This window comes from Ovis canadensis, chromosome 1 (assembly GCF_042477335.2).
Source record: "Ovis canadensis isolate MfBH-ARS-UI-01 breed Bighorn chromosome 1, ARS-UI_OviCan_v2, whole genome shotgun sequence".
In the NCBI taxonomy this organism is placed as follows: domain Eukaryota; kingdom Metazoa; phylum Chordata; class Mammalia; order Artiodactyla; family Bovidae; genus Ovis; species Ovis canadensis.
In genome coordinates, this window is record NC_091245.1 from 233,456,058 (window position 1) to 233,474,340 (window position 18,283).

Sequence of the window (18,283 nt, forward strand, 5' to 3'; positions counted from 1 at the left end):
GCTACATTCTGGCAGGAGATCAGAGGGAGGGAGCAGAGTGAGGTCTGCTTATTTATTCCCAACTCGGTCCCTGCAGGTTGACCATGTCGTCCATCCACAGCTCGTCAGGCAGTGCTTTGCATACAGCCCCTAACTGTTCTCTTCAACTTCCTCTTCAGCCAGAGGGGTGTTGTGCCCCCTCCTGGCTCCTGGCCCCAGAGCACTAAGGTGCCTTTCCTACACCGTGCCCACATCTGTGTAAATAGTCCCTTTATTAAGTCCCTTCAGTTGCCGAGCTTGAGGTGCCCCTGTTTCCTGCTGTGACCATGCCTGATCCACAGCTGATCCCATCTGGTGTCCAGAAGGCTTCCTGCCTGTGCCGGCTGGACCTTCACAGGCTCGGGGCCCCTGATTAGTCCTTAAGAAAAACAAGATCTTTAATAATGGGGATTCAGAAGAACTTTCAAATAAAGTCCCCCAAATGACCTCCCCTAGATTATCTGATACCCAGTCTCTTTCCTGGATCTTACACCAAAAAAAATCTTCAATTGCCTACAGGCACTCCACCCCCACCCCGCTGCCACCTTCAGCTCATGACTTTGACCAAAGTGATTGCTTTACAAACGTGCTTCTGAGTTCATTGATTCTTCCAGCTTCTTTAGGTTATTTATTTTCATACATTTCCCCTTACATGTCATTCTTGTTACCCTAGTCCTTCTCTGCACTCCTCCCACGAGTTCCTCTCTCCCTTCTTCAGCAGGGACCCAGCCCTCATGTCACTCTCTCCCAGCTAGAAGTAGAATTTTCTTTCTTTGAGTTCTGTAATGCTTGCCTTCTATATCCCAAACTCTACACTGAGTTGTCAAATTTGTAAAATGCTTTATCTCACCACAAGATGATAAACTCAAGCTCTCTCTGAGCTGGGCTTCGTGACCCCCTCTCAGATCCAAATGCAGTGCTTACACGTGCTCAAAATTATGTGTGAGATGATTGGATATGGCTGATAAATCAATAGAGAAATATTCCTTATTGCTTTAAGGTATCTGTGCCTGACGTGATTCACCAACTTCTCGTTGAGGAAGACTACCATTTTCAACTTTCATCTTTTATCAACATAAATGTTGTCAAGTCTTGATCCACAAAAGGAATACAATGAATATATAACCATTTGTATTAGCATTCTCAGATTTTTAAGTTGATAAACATGGAATGGGTTGCAATTACACTAGATAATTCAGTTTAATATTTCATAAACTGAATTATTTTTGGTTTATTTCATAAACAAATATTCCATAAACTTAATAATTTTCAACTAACTGATAATTTATAAAGGAACAGTTGCTGGTTGGTAGAGAATGTCTTTTAGCCAAACTGTGATGCTTTGAATGAAATAATGTGTTAATTGGCACTTGAGAAAATATTTCAATATCCTGTATGCATTACATGCAAGCAAGATAGTTTTAGGCACATGATCATTTCCTCATAGTCTCATTTAACATGTTATTTTTCAAGTGGAATATGATCATCCTTAGAAAGAATTAGTTTCCCATTTTGACCATGAAGAGACAGCAATATCATGTGAGAATTATTGCTCACCAGGATGATGACAATAGACCTATTAAAAGAACGCATGGCCAGTAACACACTTATGCCAGACATAATTATTTTTTAATATAAATTTATTTATTTTAAATGGAGATTAATTACTTCACAATATTGTATTGGTTGATTTGGGAGAATGGCATTGAGGCATAATTATTTTAAAAAACTTTTTTTAGAATCTAGGATAGCCACTGGGGGGGGGAAATAGTTTTTCTCTTTTTTTGCCTTTTGAAACTATTTTAAAATTAATCCTATAGGTACAAATAGCCTGACTTTTAAGAATTACCTGAAGTTGACTCTGATTCCTAATTTAAGGTCCTAACATGCAGCTAGTTTAAAGTGCTGTTGAGATTTCCTTCCTAAAATCTTTTCCATGGACTTTTCCCTGGGATCCACTTTCACTGGAAGTGAAAATCTACAATGAAGTCTTCTTTGCTCAGCAGCATTTCTCTATCAGTCTTCATCCTTTCATTTTCCAGTAAGCTTATCATTTTCTCTGGAGTCTCTCACAATCATTGTGAACATGTGGGTCTGTGGCTATGTTATCCCAGCCACTTCATGTCTCAAACAGTTCCTTCGACTATTTTGGTCACATACACTTCAAGTGAAGCATTTGCACCTGCCTTGAGATTTTGATCTACACTGAGAAGTTCTTGCAGCTAATTCCCAGTGTCAGATTCAGAAGGAGCCATGTGCTTAAATATGACCTAAATCCCAGCCCTCTAGGACCAGTAGCACTTGGGGAAGATGCGGTGTCCCAAGTGCTTTACCTGCTGCATAAAGGAAGCAAGGACTGTGTTTATGGAAAATTTAAACGTGCAAAGAGCATACTCCCTTTTCAGAGAAGGCAATGGCATCCCACTCCAATACTCTTGCCTGGAAAATCCCATGGACGGAGGAGCCTGGTAGACTGCAGTCCACGGGGTCGCTAAGAGTCGGGCACGACTAAGCGACTTCACTTTCGCTTTTCACTTTCCTGCATTGGAGAAGGGAATGGCAATCCACTCCAGTATTCTTGCCTGGAGAATCCGAGCGACAGAGGAGCCTAGTGGGCTGCCATCTATGGGGTCGCACAGAGTCGGACACGACTGAAGCAACTTAGCAGCAGCATACTCCCTTTAAGAAAGCTCTTAATAGATGATTGCTAGCAGAACACAGATCATTTTGTTAACATTGATTGTCGATGATTCTTGAGCAATTGCTTTGCATACTCTCCTCTATGCCCAGTACTAGGCACCATGGGGCACGCTAGAAAATGGGAGGTATTTCTCATCATTGAAACCTCAGATCAAATGCCACCTCGAATGTGCAAGCTCTTTCCTGACCACTTACATGCATGTGCACCAACCCCAAGTCACTCACTCTCTCCATCATAAACTATCACTATCTAACAATAGATTTCATATATTGTTCCTGTTACTAGCCTTAATTTGGGATTGACAAAGATCCAATTGACTAGTCATCAGACAAGAAGGGGGGAAAGCCAGATTAACTTTAATAGAATTTGTTTGTAAAAACTATATATTTTATTATTTTTTCCCCTGACAGTGCTGTCATGATGGACAGATACCCCATCTGAACTAGTTATTTAACCTACACTAGAAAAGAGAAATGATGGATGGGAAGGACAGGTTGTGTTCATAAGTTCAAAGAGCTACTGTCCACATTTAACAGTGATTAACAAAGTTCATTACTTTCAAGGTGCTATGAATATCAAACATTAATGTAAATAAATAAATATTGTCATACACCTCAGAAATCAGATTCTTTTACATGAATTGGAAGAGTGAATCTTGCATAGTTTGTAAGACAAATGAAATTCTTCAGTTCAACATATAAACTTCTGACATCATAATCATCTTCTGTGGTTCTGTGTTATCATACATATTCTACTTCAGTGTGAAATGAATCTATTAATTCAACAAAAATTTACACACTTCATACTAGGTATGCCTGATGTAACAATAGTGAACAAAGCAAAGACCCTGACCTCACTGAGCTTTCAGTTGAATGGTAAAGAAAGACATTAATCAGGTAAATGCCAATAATCACCTTTGAATGATGATATCTGAGAAAAGAAACATGCCAGATGCTCTGAGAGTATATGGCAGACAAAGTCAGCGGGGTCTGGGTTTGGGAGAAGTCTCCCAGAGGAAGCAACGTTTTGAGCTGAAATATGAAATAATTAGTTTTTAACTAGGTGAAGATTTACCTGTGAAGAGTGGAGGTAGAGTGTGTGTTCCAGAGAGTGGAAAAATCGTGTGCGAAAGAGTGGGGTAAGTTTGTTTTTGCAGCTGTTAAGGATTCAGGAAAACACATATTTGCACTACACTGACTTTTGCTGGCAAATAGCTAAATATACTTGGTTTGTGATTGTTTATAAAACTATATTTCTAAATGTTTGTGTGAACAAAATACCATGAAACAAAGGAGTTAGGAAGAACAATGCTGAGTATCTGGATGAACCTTAAAAAACTGCTAAGCAAATGCTCTTTTCATGAACTATATTCCTTTTGTAAATCTCAAAGAGGGCTTTCAACACTTCCCCATTATCATACCTAAACTATGCATTCTTTTAGGGACAAAGGGGGAAAGCTTAACCAAATTCATAATTTTTTAGCCACTTTCCAAGTATACTTATTGGGTCTGGTTCACTGTACAATTCTGACTTTTGATCACTTGCCAAATGAATAATGAAAAATAAATGGCTTGATTGTTCTGTTACCTTCAACAGTTATAAATCAAGATGGCCAGCCCCTCATAGAAGGAAAACTTAAAGAGAAGCAAGTCAGATGGAAGTTCATCAAAAGGTGGAAAACCCGTTATTTTACACTGGCTGGAAATCAACTTCTGTTTCAAAAAGGAAAGTCTGTAAGTTCCTCTTCCATCTTTTACACTTGTGCTTTTAAAGTCTTGATCTTTACCTACCTGATAGGCATTTTGTCTGGAGTAAAATGGCCAATAATTTTTCCTTCTCCATTTTACAGTGTCATTTTATTATACATACCTTTTTGACTGTCTGTTCGGTTCATTCCTACATTAGTTGGTTCACTGTCCTTCTCAGTTTATTATGGAAGGGTTTTTTGTTAGCATAAGTTTTAGAAGATGAACCACAGAAGGTCTACCCAGGAATCTTGGCTTGAACACCATGCATTCTGTTTTTTTGTGGATCACCTACATAAATATGTGGCTTTGACTCTGACTTCTTTTATGATTGAAGGCTATATTTAGACATGGGGACCTGAAGAAGGGGAATAGTAGGCAGGGAAGAAGGAAAAAAAGTTGATTTATTTTAAGTATTTTTTATGTAGTCAACCAAACTCAGTTTTGTTTGGGGAAAATATTACTATCTTTCATTTAATATTCAGTTAATGGATAGAACAGAATTCTGAAAGAATTAATAAATAGTCATTTAATATAATTTTCAATCTGAAGTAGGATGCTCAGTAAATATCTGAATTCTGAATTTTCAGTGAGAAACTTGTGAAATAATATTATATTGCAATCAATAATGCCAAGTTATCCCTTTCTTTCCAAATCACATTTATTTATCATTACACTCTTCTCACTCAAGATCAGGGAGCATGAAATCTTGATGTACTTCTTGGCTATTTTGAGATATAATAATAATAACTTCTCAGTGCTTACCATGTGCCACAGTGGATTACCTCTCACAATCTTCAGAACAATTCTTTGAGATCAGCACCGTTGTTATTGCCATTTTATAGATGGGAAACTGAGGCATAAAGAGACTGATGGGCTTGTCTGAGGATAGAGCCAGTAAGGTGAGAAAGGGTAAAATTGGAGTTAGACTCAGGCAATGTGACACCAAAGTGTGCTCTTAAATGAGTACACTGTCAAGCTTCCCGTGTACATCTAAGATACAGGGTCAGTAGCAGATCGAAGTGTGTCTGGATTAACTGATGAGAGTGTTAAATTACTAAACAATTACATTTCGCTAAGAGCACATGCACTACATCTTTAGGGTGCTCATTACCAAATTTGTTTGAACTTCTCAACAGAAATCAAATATGGTGTATCTGTATTATGATGAATTCTGATCAGTGTTTTTTTAGTTAATAAAGCTTCACATTAACTTTTTAAATGGAAAAGAATATTATGATGGTACCTATTTTGAACTCATGTTACTTTCTTCATCTGTGTGTTTTATAAAATATACAGATGGACTTTCCTGTGGCTAAAGATGTTTTTGAATGAGAAATGTAATGGTGTGTTCAATTTGGAAAGTTATTGGAGGTTTAAGGAAACTTTTTTTTAGCATAGGTTCACATTGAAGCATTTTTAAAGTGTTTAAAATGACCATTTGAACTTCCTATCTTTGTTAAAGAAATCAGAATAGAAGTTAAGATGTAGTGATTTTTCCGACCCCTTGGGACAGAGTAGAGTTAGTGCATAAGGGTGTTTTTCCTGAACTCAAATACTGACCTTTATACTTCTTGATTCAGAGCTCTTTAATAAAATTTAGAGAATAAGCTATTTTATGATTGGCTAACTTATTTGACATGTTTATCAGGAGACAATGATTTGACATTCCGGAAGTCTGACAGACCATTTGGCTCAAATATTAGGAAATACTATAATATAGGATAGCTGCTGCTGCTACTGCTGCTAAGTTGCTTCAGTACTGTCCGACTCCTAGTGACCCCATGGACTGCAGCCCACCAGGCTCCCCCATCCCTGGAATTCTCCAGGCAAGAACACTGGAGTGGGGTTGCCATTTCCTTCTCCAATGCATAAAAGTGAAAAGTAAAAGTGAAGTCGCTCAGTCCTGTCCAACTCCTAGTGACACCATGGACTGCAGCCCACCAGGCTCCTCCGTCCATGGGATTTGCCAGGCAAGAGTACTGGAGTGGGGTACCATTGCCTTCTCCAGTATAGCATAGAGACCACACCAAAACCCCTCATCCTTCGGGACACTGTAACCTTGCAGTGGCCAGCAATCCAGCTGCAGCTTCAGCCACATCATAGAGGGTCTTTCTTATAAATGAGGAAATTGTGCATTTTAAAGTAAGAACTAAAAGCTTATAGTGTTACTTTTCACTTTTGCCTTCTAAGGTCTTTGTCTCCACCGAACAGCTAGGTAATGGTTTCCTTTGATTTCTTGTCTGTTTCTGTCTTAGTTGATTTACTGTCCACTGGTAACCTTTTTTTTCCTTGTTCACTTCCTACATGTATCAATTTTCTACTATAATATGATTTAAAATACATAATTTTATTACCGTCAGATACTTACTATAAACCAAATTAAACCAACAAAGTATTGCTATTATCTTATAGAGATATCTTCACTTTTCATTCTGTATATCCCCTAAAAAATTTTTGAAAAATCTGCCTAACACCTTGTAGCATTTTAATTTATGTAAATACTTTTATCATAAGTTTAAACAGTTGCACAATAGTGTTGTTTTTCAAAAGAAAAAATACTTTCTATTGAATTGTAAATATTGTCACTTTAAAATTTAAAAATCACATCTCTCCTTTAAATGTTCAGTTCAGTTCAGTTCAGTCGCTCAGTCGAGTCCGATCTTTAAATGTAACCAATAGAATAAAAAATACCATTGCAATTTGACACCTAACACCATCCATTTAAAAAAATACACAAATTAGCTCTTCTTTAATTGATGTGTTCAGGTTGTTTCTTTGAAATCATAGTTTTATTCTACCATTCCCATAGGATTTTATCCTGATCACCCTATCATTTTCGACTGCAGTAAAACGATGTATATATATTTAAATTTAGTGATTTTAATTTGTGACCATCAGTCTCAAACTGTTAAGATCTTTTATTAACTTTCCAAAATATGTTACTTATGAAAAGCTATGAGTATAATATTGAATGTAATAAATAGTTATTAAACATTAAAAATTAAATGCTTTTTAATGCTTGGTTGAAGGACACTTCCCTTACATCAGTATTTTTTTTAATTGAAGTATAGTTGATATACAATGTTGTGTTAATTTCTGCTGTACAGCAAAGTGATTCAGTTATACATTTATTTTATACATATATATTTACCTTCTTTTTAAATATTCTTTTTCTACAATGTTTTATCATAGGATATTGAAGATAGTCCTCTGTGCTATACAGTAGGACCTTGTTATTTATCTGTTCTACATCTGTTAATCCCAACCTCCCACTCCATCCCTCCTCTAACCCCTCCCCTTTGGTAGTCATAGGTCTGTTCTCTATGTCTATAAGTCTGCTTATGTTTTGTGAATATTAGATTCCACATATAAGTGATATCATATGGTATATGTCTTTCTATTTCAGACTTACTTCCCTTAGTATGATAATCTCTAGTTGCATCCATGTTGCAGCAAATGGCATTATTTTATTCTCTTTTATGGCTGAGTAGTATTCCATTGTATAAACATAACATATCTTCTTTACCCATTCATCTGTTGATGGGCATTTACATTGTTTCCTTGGCTATCTTGGCTACTGTGAATAGTGCTGCTATGAACAAAGGAGTGCATTATGTTTTTGTGTTATAGTTTTGACCAGATATACCCCCAAGAGTGAGATTGCTGAGTCATATGACAATTCTGTTTTTTGTTTTCTGAGGCACATCCATACTGTTTTCCACAGTGGCTGCACCAAATTACATTCCCACCTACAGGGCAGGAGGGTTCCCTTTACTCCACACCCTCTCCAGCTTTTCTTATTTGTAGACTTTTTAAGGATGGCCATTCTGACTGGTGTGAGGTGGTACCTTATTGTAGCTTTGATTTGCTGTTTTTTAATAATTAGCAATGTCAAGCATCTTTTCATGTGCCTAGTGGCCATCTGTATGTCTTCTTTGAAGAAATGTTTTTTTGTCCATTTTTCACGTGGATTGTTTGTTTTGTTGTTGTTGAGTTGTATGAGCTATACGTACATTTTGGAGATTAAACCCTTGTCGGTTACATCATTTGCAAATATTTTCTCCCATCCTGTAACTTGTCTTTTCATTTTGTTTATGATTTGCTTTGCAAAAGCTTGAAAGTTTAATTAGGTCATATTTGTTTACTTTTGTTTTAATTTCCATGGCCTTGGGAGATTGACCTAAGAAAATATTGGTACAACTTATGTCAGAGAACGCTTTGCCTATGACCGCTTCTAGGAGTTTTGTGGTGTCATGTCTTATGGTTAAGTCTTTAATCCATTTTATTTTTATGCATAGTGAGAGGGTGTGTTCTAACTTCATTGATTTACATGCAGCTGTCCAACTTTCCTAGCACCACTTGCTAAAGAGACTATCTGTTTCCCATCGTATATTCTTGCCTCCTTTGTTGAAGATTAATTGACTGAGATGTGTGGGTTTATTTCTGGGCTCCATTCTTCTCACATCAGTATTTTGAATTGCTCTTTTTGTTTGATGCTCCTGAGATTTTTCCAAGGTGGACAATACACCACAGAAAGTTTGGGATGAATGAAAACGATGTTTTTCCATTGCAAAGTGAAAAAAGGGTGATTATGAATGGGCAGGTAAGGAAAGGAGGGTTGGCAAGATTCTCAAACACAGGTACATTCTCCAGTAGACAAAATGGACTCAGGGACGTTAAAGATCTGAAATTGCCTTAAAGAAGTATCTGATTCCTTAAAAAATATTCATGCTAGCCCAGCATGACGACTCTGGTGTTAAAGAGATTCTTAAGTATCTGCTTTAATGCAAAGAAAATGTAACATCATTAAATATTCCTTCCCTTAATGTTTATGGACAAATCATGCTTCCAAAGATTGAGAAAGTTGCAAAAACAGTTTAATCTACTTAAACATTGAAGCCCTGTTTATTCAATTAACACCTCTTTCTCAGAGGTAACACAAAGAAAAATTCAATTTCAGGCCTCTAAAATTATCTCAAATTCTGAGTTAATAGTACCCCAAATTGTACAGCTTCATTTTGCTCTATTAATACAGTGTTAATATCAATAGAAAATGGCATAAAGTCAAAGAAATATGAATCAAACATTTTCCCCAGTCCCACCATATAACCATATAATACTTTTCTATAAATTGGCTATTTTGTTCTAGCTTAAGATAGTACAACAAAAAACTAGCTGCTCACTTCTTCAGTTGTTTTGATGGCTATTCAAGGCCTTAGGACCCAAAATAACAAAGGTCTCAAGTCACATGAAGTGAACAGATTCTGATCCTCTTGGAAAATTCTCCAGGAGCCAGAGATCTTTCTATACTCTGGAAGCCAGCTCATGTTCTTTCCTTCCCATGCATTTCAGAAAGATGATCCTGATGACTCCCCAATAGAACTCAGCAAAGTACAGAGTGTGAAAGCTGTGGCCAAGAAACGCAGGGATCGCTCTCTCCCTCGGGCTTTCGAAATTTTCACAGACAATAAAACCTATATTTTCAAGGCCAAGAATGAGAAGAATGCAGAAGAGTGGCTCCAGTGCATCAATGTGGCAGTTGCCCAAGCAAAAGAGAGGGAAAGTAGAGAAGTAACCACATATCTCTAGGGATTTGCAAGCCAATCTCATACCAGTTGTATACAATGGGCATGGCACTATCATTGCCAATGTCAAGAAAAAGAAATAAATTCACCAAGTCATGCTATCTTTTACTAAACACCAATGGAAAAGTTTTCTCCAGGAAGCAAGACTAAAAGTGGCAGAATCCTGGTGCATTTCAGATCCATATGGCATTGGCATTAACTCCTGAACAGCTTTGTGAGGCATATAAGAAAAAGAGTTATGAATGATATGGAGCCAGAAAGGGGAGAGAAGGGATCTAGAAACTTCTGTACCTATGGCATTGTACATGATAAGAAAACAACTTTAAAAGATACCTGAACTGCCTGTCCTAAGGAAAGATTAGGCAATTCTGATGAAAAGTAGTCAATAGTATTAAAAGGAAAAAAACTACAAGGAAAAGTCAAATTGGTGAACACTGAAGAAACCATGCAACTTACTTACAGACATATAATTACATTTATCCTGTCCTAATGCAAAGGAGGCTAACACTTGGTAAAATGGTTCTCAAATTAGGCCAATTGTGTAATTAAATGTCTGTCCTTCATAACTCCTTGTCTGATTATTCCTTTTACGTTCATATATGATCTAAAGTTTAGTTACTTGGCTATATCTCCTGCCAAGGCAGTAAGTGTAAGCTAGGATTAAACACAGAAGACCATTTTCCCCATCTTCAAAATACATGCCATTTCTGTTAAAATTTGAGATTTTAAAGTTCTGTACTTTCTTTCTTTTCATTCAATATTTTAACATCTCAAAATTATAAACATGTATTTGTTTTTGCCATTACCCATAATTTAAAAAATTAAATCATGGTAGGCAGAATTCTAGAATGGCTTTCATGACCCAAATCCTGGTAAAATCTCTTCCCCTGATGTTGTGGGACCTACAGCTTCTAACTAATAGAATATGGCAAACAGGACAGGATAGTCTCTCCCATGATTATGTTACATTACATGGCAAAGGAAGGAAATGTTTCAGATGGTATGAAGGTCCTTAATCAGCTGACTGAGTTAACTGAGAGGATACGGTCTTGGGTAAGCCTGGCCTAATCAGATGAGCCCTTTGAAATGGTGAACAAGTCAGAGATTCTCTCTTTCCCACTGACCTTGAATAAGCTGCCATGAGTTCTACAGCTTCATGGAAATGAATTTTGCCACAAGCAGTGTGAGCAGCTTGGAAAAGGATCCTGAGCCTCAGATAAGAGCCCATTCTCCACCAACACCTTGATTGCAACTATGTGAAACCTTAAGTAGAGAACCCAGCTATACCATACTTGGACTCCTGATCCATGGAAGCTTTTTGATAATAAATATGTGTTGTTTTAAACTATTAAGTGTGTGTGGTAATTTGTCATATAGCAATGGATAACTAATACAAAAGCTAACTTGCAATACACATACAGATTTTTTTCCTTGAAATTTATTAAACACAACCTAATATAGAAAGGTGGAGAAAGGATGTTAAGTACTTAATACTCTGACTTCTACCCTGACTCTATTTCTAACTCACTAGGATTAGAAATACAAAGGGGCCAAGTTTAAGGAAGGGAACCACTCAATTTTAAGTTTAAATGTAAAATTTGAGAGTATTGTAAGTCATGGAAGTTCTTACAAGTTGGAAATAAGAATTTGAGAGGTCAAAATTTGGGCTCATTGTGTATATAGACGGTCACTGAAGATGTGGAATTAGATGAAATTACTCAGGGAGAGTTAGACAACAGAATTAATAGCTTCCTTGGGACACCCAGCATTTAAGCAAAGGGAGGCTGATTAATGTTCAGAGATATTATAAACCAGAGGAAATAATGTCACAAGAGCCAAGGTTTCCAAGGGAAAGAAAGAGATCAGTCATATGAAATCCTGAAAAGTAATTGCTTAAGATAAAGAATAACTTTTGCAACTAAGTAACTTGTGTCATTGGCAAGAACAATTTCATTGGCGTGATGACGTGAAAGTCAAATTTCAGTGAATTGAAGAATCAACAAGAGGTTAAGAGTTTAAAACAACAATTGAACTCCCCTTTCAAAAACATGGGGCTAAGATGAAGAAAGTGGTTTTGTTGTTTGTTTTAAGGATGCATTAGACCTAATGGAAAGAAGTTTAAAACACAGAAAGAAAGAGGAAAAATAACTTTGCTTGAGCAAAGTTTCTAGAAGTGAAGAAGGATGAAATCTCCTCTATTCCACAGCAATTTATGGGAACTGCTACCAAGCAGCAGGTACCATGGTGAGCCTAGAAATGTGAAAATAAAAGATTCAGCTCCTCCCTTCAAGGAATTTATGGTGTAGTGGAGGAAACAGACATGTACAACCAAAATTGAAATGCTGTGTGGCCAAGTGCCTTGATGGAGATATGCACGGGGTCCTGAGGAAACACAGGAGAAGATACCACTGTAAGTGACTTGGAATTCAGCTTGGCCTCCTATAACTGTTCCCCAGAATCGTTAGAGAATGAACTTGTCTTAAAAAACTAATAGGAGTGTTGTGAGGCGACAAGAAGCAAATGACCAGTAAAGGGAAACATCTTGCAAAGGCCAAGGAGGAAGAGGGAACATGGTTCATTAGTAAAACAGCAAGCCCTCAGCTGGGATTGGAACATAAGGGACCTGTTGAGAGTGGTACAGAATACTCCTGAAGGCCTGCATGGTCATAGCATGTAGGGCTTGGGTCCATGCTAAGTATTTTGAACTTTTTCCTTAAGATGGTGAAATGTATTAAAAGTTTTAAGATTTGTATTTAAAGAAAAAATCTTGATCATGGTATAGAAAATGGATTGTAGCAGGGAAATTATTTCGGAGGTTCTTGGAAGGTAGTGGGACTTCCCTGATTGCTCAGTTGGAAAAGAATCTGCATGCAATGCAGAAGACCCCGGTTTGGTTCTTGGGTTGGGAAGATCCCCTGGAGAAGGCAACAACTACCCACTCCAGCATTCTGGCCTGGAGAATTCCATGGACTGTATAGTCCATGGGGTCTCAAAGAGTTGGACACAACTGAGCGACTTTCACTTCACTAGAAGGTGGTGAGGACTTAAACTGATATAGTAGCAGAGGCGTTGGAGGGGAATGAAAATGCAGGAAGAATATTGAATTAGTAAACTGGACAGGACACTAGTGGGTTGGATGGAGCTGGAGTATAGAAATGAGAAGGAAAGAGTCTCTGATGACCCCAAGGTGCTTTGGGGAAGCCTGAAGCTTGATGATAGCATTCATTGAGATAGAAAATTCCAAAGCAACAGTTTAAGAGGTGGGGCAGATGGTAAATTTAATTTTAATGTACACATTCAGGTGGTAAATTTAATTTTAACATTCTCACGTGGCGCTAGTGGTAAAGAACCCATCTGCCAACTTAGGAGATGTGGGTTTGATTCCTGGGCCAGGAAGATCCCCTAGAGGAGGGCATCACAACCCACTGCAGTATTCTTGCCTGGAGAATCCCATGGACAGAGGAGCCTGGCAGGCTATAGTCCATAGGGTCGCAAAGAGTCAGACACTACTGAAGTGACTTCATGCATATATTCAGAGTCTAGCCAAGTGATTCACCTTGGACTAGAGGGGCATCTCCTTCAGTGAAGTTGTGCAGGAAAAGGGTGAGAAAAAGCATAATTGTAAATAATTCTCTAAATAGTATTTTTAAATCTACTATCTCATTTATATGAGTCACCCTCATAACCTACCTGGTGAGTAACCCTACCTAGTTTAATCAATTAAGAAAAATTGAAATAGACAAGTAGAAATAGAGACTTAATTAACTAGCAGTGTCTAGTTTGGAGCACAACTCTCAGAGCCTATGAGCCAGTTCGATCAGAGACCGGGAGTTCAATCCCTGAGTCAAGAAGATCCCCTGGAGGAGGGCATGGCAACCCACTCCAGTGTTCTTACCTGGAGAATTCCATGGACAGAGGAGCCTGGCAGGCTACAGTCCATTGGGTCACAAAGAGTAGGACATGACTGAAGCAGCTGAGCACCCACATGCAAAGAATGATATTTCTGGTTTCGATCCATGATGCAATAATTCCAAATGCAGGCAAATTTTCCTGGGTTCAGAATCACACTAGGCATTTTAGAATCATTGTCTTCTCACTGATGTTTGTGGCATATCCATCCCTGTTGTCAGCTGGCTTACCACAGACTGGCCTTTCCCAAGAAGGCTGCTGTTCCTAATCCCAGTCTATGAAGAAATCACTTTCTAAACATGTTTAAACCTTTATATATGTTGGTATGAATACAATTATAATCAGAGTCAGAAATTCAGGTGGTTTTCATTTTTACTTCATTTTGACTTTTTTCATCCCAGATAGCTGTGGAAACATAAATGTTTAAGTGTGAGGCTCTCATCTTGTTATTTCTTAATAACTTGGAGTTTGGTAAAAATAAATGTTCAATATTTTTCTAACACTAGGTTTTCTGGAAAATCCTTGGCTGGTGATGTTGAGGAACATTTCTGGGTCATCTTCCATTTGCTTACTTTGGGGCTTATTTATTATGATTATGCTCAAACATAAATATAGATTACTTAGTTGAAGAAACATTCCCTACTTTAGGAAACTGTTCTGAGATGAGGTAAGAGAATATGTGAGATGAATTCAAGGTGTGTTGCAAAGAAGTAAAAACCACATATGCCCTAGTCAGAATTTCTAGTTCCCAAAAGCTAAGTTTTTAGATGAAAAACCCCAGATGTTGTCTTGTTCCAGAATAGTGCCAGGGTGTGGACCTCTTAGGGCTCTTCCTCCCCAATGATGCTTCTGAAAGACAAAGGGGTTGGAAAATCAGGGAGATTCCTCCCGAGGCAGCGGAGTCTGGAGAAAGTAGCATAGGATCTGCGCCCGGACACATGAGGATTCAAGTCCTACTTCTTGCCCAGACTAAACTACCAACCTGAGAAAAATCACTGCTCCCTCACTTCTGGGTTGGGGATAATTTATCTATGGAGTACAATTGCCACGAGGCTTAAATGCCATGAAAAAGCCTCCAGGAGAGAACCTTTGGGGCTTCCCAGTGGCTCAGTGGTAAAGAATCCACCTGCCAGTGCGGGCGACTTTGGTTTGATCCCTGGGTTGGGAAGATTCCCTGGAGAAGAAAATGGCAACCCACTCCAGTATTCTTGCCTGGAGAACCCCATGGACAGAGGAGCCTGGTGGGCTATCGACCATGAGGTCACAAAGTGTTGAACACGACTTAGTGACTAAACAGGAACAGAGAACCTTTATCTTATTGGGTGCTTGACAGTGCTCAGCTGGTAAAGAATCCAGCTGCAATGCAGGAAACCCCGGTTTGATTCCTGGGTCAGGAAGATCTACTGGAGAAGGGATAGGCTACCCACTCCAGTATTTTGGGGCTTCCCTGGTGACTCAGTTGGTAAAGAATCCACCTGCAACATGGAGACCTGGGTTCAATCCCTGGGTTGGGAAGATTCCCTGGAGAAGGAAACAGCTACCCATTCCAGTATTCTAGCCAGGAGAATTCCATGGACTGTGTAGTCCAAGATTCGGACACAACTGAGTGACTTTCATTTTCATTTCACAAGGAAAGAAGAAAACCTACCAATGAAATTATAATGCAATGCCTTAATAATAATCTAATGAGTAGTGTTTTACTTTTAAAAGTCTTTTATTGATTCTGAGGGATTTAGTAATTTTTTCCTGACTTTAGGTACTTTGCATGGTACGTGATATGTAATCCTATAGATTGGTATCTATTTCAGTCACGGAGTGAAACATGGCTTTATTTCATGTTGATGTCTTCCTTTCTTAGATAAAACATTTGTTGGTTGCTTGGCTAGCCACCAAGTACAAGGCTATAGGGCCTATGTAACCTGGTAATGGAAGGATGGACAGGAAAAGGTGGAAACCTGTCTCATATGGAACTGTGGTCATTCCTCCACTGATGGCTCTTTGGCTAAGTAATGTCATGATTCATTTCAGTACCTTTCTGTGCTTTTCTGTGTATCCAATAAATTTTTGTTTCAAAGTTAGATCATGCTATGATTTGTTAAGACATACTAACCAGCAGTTTATACACTAAACATGTAGTGTTGACCATGTACATAATTCAATTGAGGTTACAACACAAAGAGCTGGGGTCAAGTTCAAGTGACACCTGATCAGAGTCATTCCCGATGTATGATGATTACAAACCACCACCGACTGTAACACACATCCCAATTTCAGAACTGATTAAAAATGGGAGGAAGAAACAGTGAATAAATGATCAAAAGTAAGTGTTAATTTAAAGGTTCCACAGTATTCAAAACTGTATGTAAAAGTTTATGAACAATACATCATACAGCAAATGTAAGAATTTTAAAAATCTTTTAACGTGCTTTAAAAGGCCCCAATGCATTAATTCTCAAAGGTATAAGATCAGCCATTCTTGTGCACGCTTACCCTCTCTATTAGTGATGGTTCTCCTTGTTCTATTCAGGTCCTCAAGGGATTGGGTTGGTTAGAGTGGATCTCTATTCAGTCTGCTGATTCAAAGTGCTAATCTCTTCCAGATACACCTTCACAGACACACCCAGAAAACATTTTACCAGCTATCTGGGCCTCTCTTACACCAGTCAGGTTGACGTATAAAATTAATCATTTGATGGAAATAAAAATCACTAATGTCCACACACAAGCCATGTTTCTGGTGCCCCAGTGTCCCCTCCCTGTATGCCCCTTTATCCAAGTCCCCTTCCCTGGCAGGGATGCTACACAGGGAGTGGACCAAGATGCCAGGAGTGAGCGTAGGGGTACATGGTGTCTTTTACCCACTGTCACAGATTGGGGAGCATGGGGGTAAACTTGGGATGATGTCTGAAGAGGAATCCAGACCAGGAAGGAGGAACATATCCAGAAGAGCCCTAGAAGTCAGTCATGCCAGAGACAAGAGTAGGAAGGCAAGGCCTGGAGCTGAGTTGGAAGCTGGGGACCCAGGGAGGAGCAGAGGGAGGCATAGAGCGGAGAGGGGAGCATGGATGGTGGGCTGTGTGAACTGCAGAGCATCAGGACGAGCCCCAGGGCTGGGCTTTTCCAGGCACCTGTCTAGGTGAGGAGGGCTCTGTGCAGTGTGCTTTGATACGACAGGTTTCCACCTGCTCTTGTCCATCTTATCACCAGGTTATACAAGGCCCTACAGCCTTGTACCTGGTGGAACAGGCCACCAAGTCTGGCAGAGGCTTCAGCTCCTGGGCACCTCCATGAGAACCCCTCACCAAGCAGTTTCCATATTGACATTCTTCTCATTCTATATCCTCAGCCTAGCACATATTGAACTTGTCTACTTCAAAGGAAAAACTTTCTGGGTATATGGGGAGGGGAGCCAGAAATCCTAGAACTTTCTTGTGCGTTATTCTGTAAGATGATAATCAGACACATTGCATTTACATAATTCCTGGTGCCCTTTTCAACCTTTTTAAAGCTTTAGTCGAGATATGTTATGGGGAGGGAGGTGGGAGGGGGGTTCATGTTTGGGAATGCATGTAAGAATTAAAGATATTAAAATTTAAAAAATAAAAAATAAAATAAAGCTTTAGTCGAATAGAAGGAAAATACATATCCTTTGTCTTTCAATCAATAAAAATGATTAGAATTCACTTTAGTACTGAGAACGAAAGGGCAACCCACTCCAGTGTTCTTGCCTGGAGAATGCCATGGACAGGGGAGTCTGGTGGGCTACAGTTCATGAAGTCACAAAGAATCAGACACAACTAAGCAACTGAGAACATAAAATAGTTATAAAATACGCAAATAATGGAAAAATGGAAAATACTCAAACAAATGACAAACGTATTTGTTAATAGGAATTACAGAGCTCCATAAGACCTCACCAGAAACTTGGGAGGGGGCCAATAATAATAATAATTCTAATTTTTACTTTCAGAATTTTTCAGAATCTTTCTTTGCCTTGTTGTTTTTTAACCACTAGTCCACTTACATCACGATAATACACATTTGTCAGTATAGTACACATTTATACACATATACATCCACATATTCTTTTACACAGGAGTTGTGACAGCAAAACAGATCTCACATGTAGCCTGTAGAAATCAGTCTTGTTATGTCTTTGTCCCTATTGCTCTAACTATCTAATTAGGCTGGGACTTCATGTAATCAGAAGAACTTAGTGTGTCTTGCACTTTCTTAATGGAAATTCACTCATACACACTTGATAACCTCTGGAAATATTCTGTTCCCCCTTATTCAAAGCTATTGTAATATGGAGAGAATGT

The 18,283-nt window shown here is 38.5% G+C and overlaps 1 protein-coding gene across 15 annotated transcripts in view; it reads left to right on the plus strand.

The window, feature by feature from the left end:
• Positions 1-18,283, plus strand: part of VEPH1 (ventricular zone expressed PH domain containing 1) — a 384,254-nt gene that overhangs the window by 259,706 nt on the left and 106,265 nt on the right. For 8 of the 15 annotated variants that reach the window (XM_069561395.1, XM_069561331.1, XM_069561307.1 and 5 more), the window contains one exon: positions 4,316-4,452. In XM_069561395.1, the coding sequence (XP_069417496.1) occupies positions 4,316-4,452 (137 nt within the window). Of the gene's footprint in view, positions 1-4,315; positions 4,453-9,819; positions 11,401-18,283 lie in introns of those variants that run through there. The other 7 variants (XM_069561278.1, XM_069561370.1, XM_069561289.1 and 4 more) reach the window with 1 other exon arrangement.